Source organism: Macaca fascicularis, chromosome 20 (assembly GCF_037993035.2).
Source record: "Macaca fascicularis isolate 582-1 chromosome 20, T2T-MFA8v1.1".
Taxonomy (NCBI): Eukaryota; Metazoa; Chordata; class Mammalia; order Primates; family Cercopithecidae; genus Macaca; species Macaca fascicularis.
Genome location: NC_088394.1, coordinates 13,264,445 through 13,275,152, shown reverse-complemented (window position 1 = coordinate 13,275,152; position 10,708 = coordinate 13,264,445). Strand labels below are relative to the sequence as shown.

Sequence of the window (10,708 nt, the reverse complement as noted above, 5' to 3'; positions counted from 1 at the left end):
CGCAGGTCAGAGCCTAGGGCCCAGTTGATGTCTTCACAGCCAGCCTTTCAGGGAAATCTTGTGGATGGTAGTGGGATAATTACGCCTTTTCACCAGGAGAGAGGGAGAGGAGCCAACAACGCAAGTGATCGTTAATTAGTTCATTCGCTGAATTATTCATTCACTTAAAACTAAGTGTCTATTGTGTTCCGGCAGTGGTGAATAAAATCAATGTGGTCCCCTCCTCTCCAGCCCTCTGGGTGATGCTGGGGTGTGCTCAAGTGTGCAGCCTGCTTAGGAACTCAGCTGGGTGGGTTTTTAGTGTCACTCCGGGGAGACCAGGAGCTGAGCAAGCAGACTGGCCAGGCTGAAGGCACGGTGCTGCTGCCACCCAGACATCCCCCCCCCCACCCCCGCCGGAGTTGGAGGAGGGTGGTGGAGGAACCCAGGGTTGTCAGCCTCTGCTGACTGGGCTTCACCACACTCAGTGCCTCTGTTACCCACGGTAATGATGCAGATGTTCCCGAGGCAGAAGGTGGCCTCCCTGAGCTGCAGGTCACACTCATGTCCTGGGGTGACAGTGTGGCAGGTCACTGCAGGGGGCCTGTCAAATTCCAGAGCCTGTGCAAACAGGACTCACCTTGCTGTTTCCCAGAACTCCTGGTTCCATAAAGAGCAAGAACACAGAGTGACAACGCTGTCACTTAGGAGAAAGTGAGGGTGGGAAATGCAGCACGCAGATTAGGCGGGCAGGCGGCTCATGGAGAAGTAAGGACGTCTGTGACTTAACAACATGGAATTAGAAGAAACCAGGTTTCTCCTTGGAAAAGGCTTTTTGTTTTTTGTTTTGTTAGAGATGGGGTCTTAATATGTTGTCTAGGCTGGTCTCTAACTCCTGAGCTCAAGTGATCCAACCCGCCGTGACCTCCAAAAGTGCTGGGATTGCAAGTGTGAGCCACGGCACCCAGCCAATACTACTTGTTTTGTTTTGAGACATTCTTGCTCTGTTGCCCAGGCTGGAGTGCAGTGGTGCAATCTCTGTTCACTGCAAGCTCTGCCTCCCGGGTTTACACCATTCTCCTGCCTCAGCCTCCCGAGTAGCTGGGACTACAGGTGCCCCCCACCATGCCCGGCCGATTTTTTTCTATTTTTAGTAGAGACGGGGTTTCATCATGTTAGCCAGGAGGGTCTCGATCTCCTGACTTCGTGATCTGCCCGCCTTCGCCTCCCAAAGTGTTGGGATTACAGGCGTGAGCCACTGTGCCCAACCCTGGCCAATACTTATTAAAGCATTGTCTGCCATGGGTCAGGTCACCTGAAGCAGAGCACGGCAGGGCAGAGCAGGCATCCTCCAGAGGGTTGTAATCAAGTGAGTGACCCAAACCAATGTTAAAGGTCACGGTGGGTGCTGCGTGGAGAGGAGCCTGAATGGCAGTGTGATGGCACCGGGGGGGTGACTGGGGAGGACAGTGCGGCACTCACATTGTGACAGGCAATGGCAGCTCTCAGCATGGTGGTGGTGAGGGGTGGAGGGTGCTGGAAGCCGTCAGATCCACATCTGTTTCAGGGGTGGAGCCGAGGGCAGTAGTGCACCTTACTTGTCTTGCTCACTGCTGTGTGCCTGGCAACTGGTATATACAGTAGGTGCCTGTTTCTTATGGGAGTGAATAAGTAGGAACCTGGTCAATTAGATGGGAGTTACGGGACGGGAAGAGGCAAGGACTGGTGGCCTCCACAGCTAAGATGGAGCCTCTACTTCCTCAGCTAGGGAAAGTCACGGGTAGGAGCAGTTTTAGGGCAGAAAACAAAGAGATGCCTTTTAGTTTGGTTTGAGATGGTCGTGAAGTGTTGCCGATGGAGTGTTGGTTAGACAGTGGGACATGAGGCTGACATAGCTTTGGGAGATGGTCCACAGAGCTCTGCTGCCCAATATAGGAGACACCAGTCATACAGGATACAGAGCACTTGAGATGCAGCTCGTCCAAGCTGAGCTGTGCAGTGCATAAAATAACACACCGGTTTGGTAGACTTGGTACCCCAAATGCAAAACACATCAACACGTTTCAAAAGATGGTATGCTGAAATGACAATGTCTTGGATGTAGTGGGTTAAATGAAATTATACTATTATAAGTTTCACCTGCATTTTAAAAGTATTTTTAATGGGGTTACTAGAATTTGTTTTTGTGAAACATGAACTCTGTCATCCAGGCCAGAATGCAGTGCTATGATCACTGCTCACTGCAGATTTGAACTCCTGGGCTCAGGTGATCTACCTGCCCTGGCCTGCTGAGGAGCTGGGAAGACAGGCACACACTACCATGTATAGCTAATTTAAAAAAAAACAAAAAACTTTGTTGAGACAGGGTTTTGCTATGCTGCCCAGGCTTGTCTTGAATGCCTGGCCTCAAGCTGTCTTTGTTTCAGCCTCCCAAAGTGCTGGGATTACGGGCTTGAGCCACTGTACCCAGCTGCAAATTTTAAATGGCACACATGGCTGACATGGCATTTCTGTTGGACAGCGCTGGTGGCGGTGGCATTGGGGGGTCACTTAGGATGGTGCAGGACAGGAGCAGCAACCTGAAGACTATGCCCTGAGCTCCCTCTGCATTCCCCTAAGTGCGGCTTCCTGACTTAATGTCCAGAGGAATGCACCTGTGGGGTGCCTGGCATGGTACTCATGTTACCCCCCTACCCCCCAGACAAAAATGGTTACATGCCGCCTCCATCTGTGTCAGCCCACAGCAGCCTTGGCCACCTGGGCTTTGAGAGCCACCTCTAACAGTGCCCTTCATGCGGCCCTGGTGGGAGCTGACCCTACGCCTGGATTGTCATCCCAGGAGCCTTTCTTTTCTCAGTTACCATAACTGGGTTAAAAATGTTGACTACCTTGTTGTAGGGTCTGAGTGTTTGAGCCAGTGTGAATTATTTGGGAGGTGCGGGGGCAGAGCAGAGTTTCTTCTCATTCTCTAGATCTCAGCTTAAAAGTCACTTTAGCCAGGCAGGTGCGGTGGCTGACACTTGTAATCCCAGTATTTTGGGAGGCTGAGGTCAGGAGTTCGAGACAAGCCTGACTGTCATGGAGAAACCCCATTTTGACTAAAAATACAAGAAAATTAGCCAGGTTTGGTGGTGCATGCCTGTAATCCCAGCTACTCGGGAGGCTGGAGCTGGAGAACTGCTTGAAACCCGCGAGGTGGAGGTTATGGTGAGCCGAGACCGCGCCATTGCACTCCAGCCTGGGCAATAAGAGTAAAACTGTCCCAAAAAACAAAAAAAACCCACTTGAGCCAAGAGGACCTCTTGGCCTTGGCCCCATGGCTCTCCACTGGCTCCCCTTCGCCCCAGGGGACCTCTGGCCATGTCTGGACATCTGTCTGTTACAACTCAAGGGGTGTCCCTGGCATCTAGCAGGTGGAAGCATCCTACGATGCATGGGACAGCCCCCCACAACAGAGAATCATCCAGTCCCCAATGTCAGCAGTGCCTAGGTTTTTTAACGTAGATTCTTGGTTGGGACCAAGGATCTCTGATCCCTGTCAGTCTTTTGCAATATTTACTGTGGTCTGAAATTATCCAGATGGTTGACTTCTTTAACAAAATGTGATCTGCCTGCCTTCATGTCCACTGTGACTCCCACAGTGCACCTTACCTGTCTTGCTTACTGCTGTATGCCCAGCACCTGGTATATACTAGGTACCTAATAATGCTCTGTTTCTTATAGGAGCGAATACATAAGTACCTGTAATGAGTGTTTTTTTTTCTGTATGAAATTTTAATGCTACATTGCCAGTTTATCCAGCTCTGCCTAATATAATTAAAACTTCACCTCAATCTCCGGTTGTTGAAAAAGAATTGAGACAGACTGTTCACTGAAGTACCTAATTTATAAAATGTCACCATTTTTATTTTGTCATTGTAAAGAGGTTTATCTCAACCAGGCTGTAACAAAATTTCCACAGCTTATTCCAAAAGAAAATTTTAATACAAGAGATCTTAAAAAATTAAACACATTTGTTTAAAAATCCTATTATGTGAACCTTAACATAAGAGGGTACTTAAGATAATACTACAGGTTTCAGGGCGTTTCTGCAGACTTTTAGACCTTACGTAGACACAGACTATCATAGACTCTAGATACACAGTCCTCTTACCCCTAAGACGGCTTACTGGGACCCGATTATGGGCCACCCCCCAGTGGGGTTACCATCGCTCCTCCACTCAAAAGACTCGCTTCTCTAAGAAGTCGGTGTCAGATGAGTAAGTGTTCTACCTGACGGCTAAGCCAGGGATGACATTCTTCTTACGATGAATCCTGGATAATAAAAACTCTAATTAGCTCTACCCCCGTTCCCTTCACTCCAGGAAATTCATGGTCTCTGGGGTCACTTATTGAGCGATTAGTTGCTCTGGGTGCAAATGTACGATCCACCATTGTGTGTGCTGCTGTCCTCGGTTCCGATTTTTGCAAGGACATCCTCTTTCCTACACTGACCATGAACGAGTGGTGGTTCCCCTTGCCGTTCATGGAGACCGGCGGCAGAGCTGAGCAGATTCGAGGGGAAGTGGGGGGCCTGGGTGAGTGGTTTTCCGGTTAGGATGGGAAAACATTTATGCACCAGTAAGAACTAAATCCCTGGGCCTTAAACCACCAGTGAATCTAGAATCTTCTGCCAGCAGGGCTGCTAGCTCAACCATCTTCTGAGGAAACCAGATTTCTTTTTCACTTCTCTATAGAAACTAGCTATAAGGAAGGATGTGCAACTTGGTTGCTGGGATTTAGAAACAAGTGTGTGCTCCATGACAGAATTCAGTTACCCAAATCAGGCCCATAAGATGGCAATGGTTCATGGCTAGAGTGAGGAATACCAGAGACGCGACTGATCCAGGGTGCATTTCAACAGCTGTGGGATGAACCGCGGGATCTGGTGTGCCTCGAGCCAGGAGACCCTGGATGCTACACCCTCATTCCTATTGACCCAGGAGCTGAAGCTTGATTTTAGAAACATAATCAACATTGTGTATTACAAAAACATGAAGATGAACTCTTTTGGCACAGAAATGTGAGAGAAAATATACAGTGCTACAACTGTGCAAAATTAGCACAGAAGCCAATCTGAAAACAGCAAATATTTAACGGTAGCTTTAATGAATTAATGCACAATATTTTGAAAAATGTTACCTTTGACCTTGCTCATAGCAGATGCCTGCCTTCCAGAAACACTCCATGTCTGCCGTGATTCTGAGCGAAACAGCAAGACAGAGTCAAGACAATCGCTGCCTTTGGGGTTGAAACCCAGGCACGAGGCTGCCCTTTGCGGGATTTCCGGAAGACTTCTAGACCTTACGTACATACAGACTATCATAGACTGTAGATATGCGGTCCTCTTACTCCTAAGATGGCTCCCAAATGGGGTTACCATTGGAGGCCGACTGGCGGCCTAGCCAGTGTGATGTATAGCGGGGAAGGAATGAGGTGTGGGGTCTTGCTCAGGTCCCAGGAGCTGAAAACCCAGCCCGCCCTTTGCCATCAGTTCTGTGCCAAGGTCAGAAGATGCTTCTGGAGTGCAGGGCCTCCCCAGCATGGGCGCTGCAGCTCACATAGGAGCTTGGCGGAGGAACGAAGTATGGATTCTGGGGGTGGCTTGGAGAGAGGAGGGGAAGAGAGAACACAGCTGGGCCTCCCTGTGAGGGGCCAGATGGAGTTGCAGCCCCATGGGGGCTTGAGCAAGTGGGGTGGGAAGGCCGAGGCCCAGAACCCCATGACTTGATCCTCAGGGTGGGCACACTGTCCCATGCAGAACCAAGAGAGGCAGCCACGTCTCACCTGGGCCACAAAGCCCTGGCTCAGGGTGTTAGGAAATAAGGCGCCTCCGGAAGGCAGAGCTGCAGCGCATCAATGAGGCAGGCTGGTGGGCTTCCCTCCCGTTTCCAACCCTGGGTTGTGATCACTGGCCCCAGTGCCTGTTTGTTGCATCAGCTACAGCCATGCTATCAATCTGCCTGGTGTAAATGACTTTTGGGCGACTCTGGTTTTAAAGCACAGTTACCTGCCATGGTTCTAAATAATTAAATGCTTATCAAAGAATTCACCTTAATAAGCTCCAAGGTATAAAGCAGGGCCAAGGGCTGTGATAGACCCAGTCCACATCCCTCCTCTTCCTCGATCTTGCAAGATGGCACCCTCCCTTACTCCACTGGATGATCCCTTTTGCAGCCAGCAGGTCCCTAGATGCAACTGGTGACTGGATGTGAGGATGGCTGCCGCCACCACGGCCTGTAAGAACTTCCGTCAAAGTGTCTTCCTCCACCAGGGCGTGCCAGTAGAGAAATGCTGGGGGCTTTGAACCCCAGCTCCACACTCTACAATGGCTTGCCAGCAACGTGAGTGGAGTATACTGCTAAGTGCGAATCAGAGAAGCTGGAATTTCAGAGTGATTCCAGGAAGAGTGGCGGAGAAGGTTCTGTCTCAGGTCAGGAGTGCAGGGCTGGGCTAGGTTTCTAGCAGCCTTTAACCTCCCTTTCTGCAAGCATTTGTTCTCTTTCAAGGAGGGAACCCAGTGATGCTCTGTTTGAGTCAGAACAGGCCATGGAGAGGAGGATTCGGCGAAGAGTCTTCCTCCCAGCAGAGGTGGTCCCAGAAATCCCTTGAGAGACAGGCAGGCCCCCTGGCTCCTCTCGGAATGCAGGAGGGGACTTCCTTTCTCAGGTGTTGACTTTGGAAACCCCCGAGTAATCTTCCTGGATGAAGGAGACAGACGTGAGTTGCGAGGGTTCCTTTCCGCAGGGGTGTCTTTGCCACTGATGGGCCATGGGCTGAGTCAGCCCTTGGAATTGAATCCTCGCTGAGAGGCAGGTGACGACACATTTAAAGGGCATGGAATTTGGGCACCAGGTTCCAGCCACAATCCTGCTAGCCCTGGGTGTTGCCACACCCCGTTTCTCCAGGAACAGGGAACCCTGCCCGTTGTCTCTGTTGCCTGAAGTTTATCCCACCACATTAGAGAGCAGGACAGGGGTCTTTTGAGCAGCAGGATGAACCCAATCATTGCAGAACATTTTACGGGATTCCAAAGGGAAGGGCTTCGAGGAGCTGCTACCATGCACCAGTCACTAGCATTTCTGAGCAAAAATGAGGGGAGATGGTCTGGATCTGGGAGATGACTCTAGGGTCAGTGCATGATCATGGGAGAGGCACCAGGAACAGGCAGGTGGGATGGTCCTCACGTGGCTCCCAGGAACATGCTCTCCACATTTGGGAGAGGAGAGCAGGTTTTCTGTGAATAATGAAGCTTTATAAAAGGGGGAGGCGGAGTTTCTGCCACCTATTCAATATCAGCTGAGAGCATACTTGTTTCTCATGGGTTAGTATCTGTCAGCTCTGGAGGACTGACTTTGCATTGTTTTTTGACATGTGCAGAATGTCCAAGGTGCTTCCTGGTGGGGTATCTGAAGAAGAGGGCAAGACCTGATTCACATGCTGTGTTTCGGGGGCAGGTGTCAGAAAAGGTGCGGGTCATAAGCCTGGGCCCAGGAGGATGGCGGAGATGGGAGGTTCTTTCTGTATCCAGCAGAGAACAGGGAGATAACCTCCAGGGCAAGTTCCCTGGCTTAGGGAGGCCCTCCTGAGACCGTGTCTGAGCTGGCGGCAAACACCTAGTTCAAAATGACAGATGTGGCATAAACCCAACCAGAGGGGCCATGACAGACGGCAGCTTGAGCCAGATGGCACCTTGAGCTTTTAGACAGTCCCTGCCTCAGTCTGTGAGGGCACTCTACTCAGACTCGCCAGCCACGTGGGCTGGTGTGCACTCCAGCCCTGGAATTTCCAATAAAGTATGTGTATTGGCCAGGCGTGGTAGCTGACGCCTGTAATCCCAGCAGTTTGGGAGGCCCAGGTGGATCACGAGGTCAGGAGATCCAGACCATCCTGGCAAACACGGTGACACCCCGTCTCTACTAAAAACACAAAAAAATTAGCCAGGTGAGGTGGTGGACGCCTATAGTCCCAGCTTCTCAGGAGGCAGAGGCAGGAGAATGGCATGGACCCGGGAGGCGACGGAGGTTGCAGTGAGCAGACATCGCACCCACTGCACTCCAGCCTGGGCAACAAAAACGAGACTCCGTCTCAAAAAAAAAAAAAAAATGTGTATTGCGGCAACGTTGGCAGGTGGGTGGGAGACAGGCCAGGTTGCCTTTCCGGGATGTCTCAGGTCCTCCAGACTTGCAAACTGACTGCAGGGTCCCCACTTCCGTGCACACTCCGGCTCACTGAGTCTCACCAGGGCATGGCTTACCTGGCCCAAGGTCCCCTAAGAAGTCAGGTAGGTCTCGGTTTCTCTGGGGGGCTGTGTGTGAGTGATCTCAGCCTTAAAGGCCATGAACAATCTTCTCCTTACTACGAGGGGAACGCACAGCATAAACCTTCCAGATGATTCTCCAGAGATTTCCTCGAGCCAGGAAATGCTCCATGCTCAGCTAGGCCGTACACATTTTAAGCCACTGAATTGAAGCAGTTCCAGGACAAGCCCATGCCTTGCCATCTAACTCGCCTTTCACCTGCTTCTGTCCTCAGGTTCCACTGCGTCTCTGCCTCAGCTTAAGGCGGAACGCACTGACTTATTGCATAGTGCATTTCACGACCACCTTCTTGGTTATTTTACCCCAGAAATCCAAACTGCCTCAATGGTGCTGAGCCTGTGAGGACAGCCCTCGTCCTGCGAGGGGCTCTGATGTGAGCTCACTGGAGGAGGAGACCCAGGGGCCACCCAGTTACTGGTCCCCATCCTCTGCTCCACCTGCCCAGGCTCCCTATACTCTGAGAGCCATCCTGGCATGTAAGGAACAAGAGGACTCCATCTTAGGGGAGGCAGAGTTCTGTTCCCACGGACAATGGTAGCTGGGCAGACGGGGGATGGAAAATGTCTTTAGGGGAGAGAAACATCTGTTCAGTGTCCATGCTGTGTCCAAGTTCACAGACATGGAGCCTGGTTTGAAAACCATGGAACCTTCTGCAGTGGTTTCCTGAGCCAAGTCTCTCATGACTGTGAGGCCAAGGCCACTTTGGACAAGCTGTATGACGCAAGGTTACCAAGCTGCTGCTGATGACTGGGTCAGATGTCCAAGTCCCCTTTCCAAGCCTGGTGAGGGCGTTACTGGCCTTAGGATCCCGAGGGCACACTGGTCCTTCCTGAAGCCAGCCATAGGGGGAGGTAGGAGAAGTTCTCCGAACTCAAATATCACTAATGGCTCCTTGCCAAGGCCACAGGAACATCCCTTGGGAAAAGTGAGCTGTGACACGGCTGGGTGTCTAATGACCATTGGTGGAGAATGCAGTGAATAGAACCAGATCCCCTCCCCCTTGCCAATCCCAGGCATCCCTAGCTTGGGCCAGGCAATAACCTGAAACAGCAAAAAGAGTCTAACAGTCATTCTAGGCCCCGTGTAGGAAAGAGTGGAGAGGCTGGCTCCACAGATACCTTCCTGCACAGGGGATAAGCTGTGCATCTCACCCAGCGGGCACCAAGCCTGACCTGGTGCCCAACCTCCTACCAGCCCTGAACTGCTGGGAGGTGAACGAACAGCCCCCGCAGCCCAGGGCAGACCCCAGGAGCAGAAGGACCGTGTGTTGCAGTCTGTGCAGCGAGGCACCACCTTGCTCTCTGGGGTCAGGGACCATGTGGCTCCAAGACTGACCAGTTTAATCAGGGTGTCGTTTAACTGGTGGGGATCGTGTGCTCTCAGGGTCACCGGGTGGACGTGGTCGTCACGCCGAGGTGAGGGGCCAGCGGCAGTGGCTGGGGTGGAGGCAGCTGGCGCGACGCGTAGGGCCTGTGGCTGGGGTTCCGTCGAGGTCAGAGGTCGCCGCTCTGAGGCTCCACGTTGCGCGTCTCCCGGGGCTGACCTCGGGACAGTTTGGGGAAGCGGGAAGCCGCTTTGGGCCGGCTGTTCTTGTTCCCAGGCTGTCCGGGCGGGGCGATGTCGCTGGAAGAGCAGAGAATCAGGTTAAGTCTGGGGGTTCAGACGCAAATGACCACGGGCCGGGAAGGGAGCCAGGTGTGTGGGCAGCGGGAGGGACGTGGCTGGGGACCGTGGGCCGGCTCATTGGAGCAGCCTCTGACTGGTAAGTGCTACCTGGAGAAACAAGAAACCCGTATTGTCACATACACTTTCTTTTAAAAGCACTCTGAGGCTACAACCAAGCTTGGCTGTGAGGCAGAGCTAGCTCATGGTACCACTGTTCCGGCTGCATTTTAAGGCTATGAAAGAATGTTCTAGGCATAGCTTTCTTCCCCCCGTTTTCCTTCATTTTCCAGCACAGATACAGTTCCGAGTCCAAGGCGACTTTGGAGAACACTGTAAAGTCATAAAAGATGTGTAGCAAAACACAGCAGAGGGACTTCCTGTGGAATTGATCCTAAGACAATAATCAGGCCCTAGGCCCTGGTCTAGTTATAAGGTCGTTGGGCATGGTACTGTGTTTAAGAGCCAGAAACAGCGGAAGATTCCACCAAGAGGGGTACACCGATCCTGGTTCTGAAGCAACACACAGCAGCACAGCATGTGTGGGTCCCAGGGCACGGGTCTGGTTTGGGAGGCCCTCAGCACACTTTTGAGGGGACAGGGTAGAGGCCGGGAGGCTGCACCCTGAGAGTGGAGGGGGCTCAGCAGGAAGTCCCGTGTTGCAGTTGCATTTTTAAACTATATTTTCTTGGGAGAGAGTCTCGACT

At 51.9% G+C, this 10,708-nt stretch overlaps 1 protein-coding gene across 7 annotated transcripts in view; it reads right to left on the bottom strand.

The window, feature by feature from the left end:
• Nucleotides 1-3,862: 3,862 nt before the first annotated feature.
• SNX29 (sorting nexin 29) overlaps nt 3,863-10,708 on the bottom strand; it is a 589,214-nt gene continuing 582,368 nt past the window's right edge. For all 7 annotated transcript variants that reach the window (XR_012429267.1, XM_005591284.5, XM_045381437.3 and 4 more), the window contains one exon: nt 3,863-9,962. Coding sequence is in view for 6 of the 7 variants with exons in the window: in XM_005591284.5 (XP_005591341.3) it covers nt 9,833-9,962 (130 nt within the window). In the remaining variant the exon portion in view is untranslated. The remainder of the gene's footprint in view (nt 9,963-10,708) is intronic.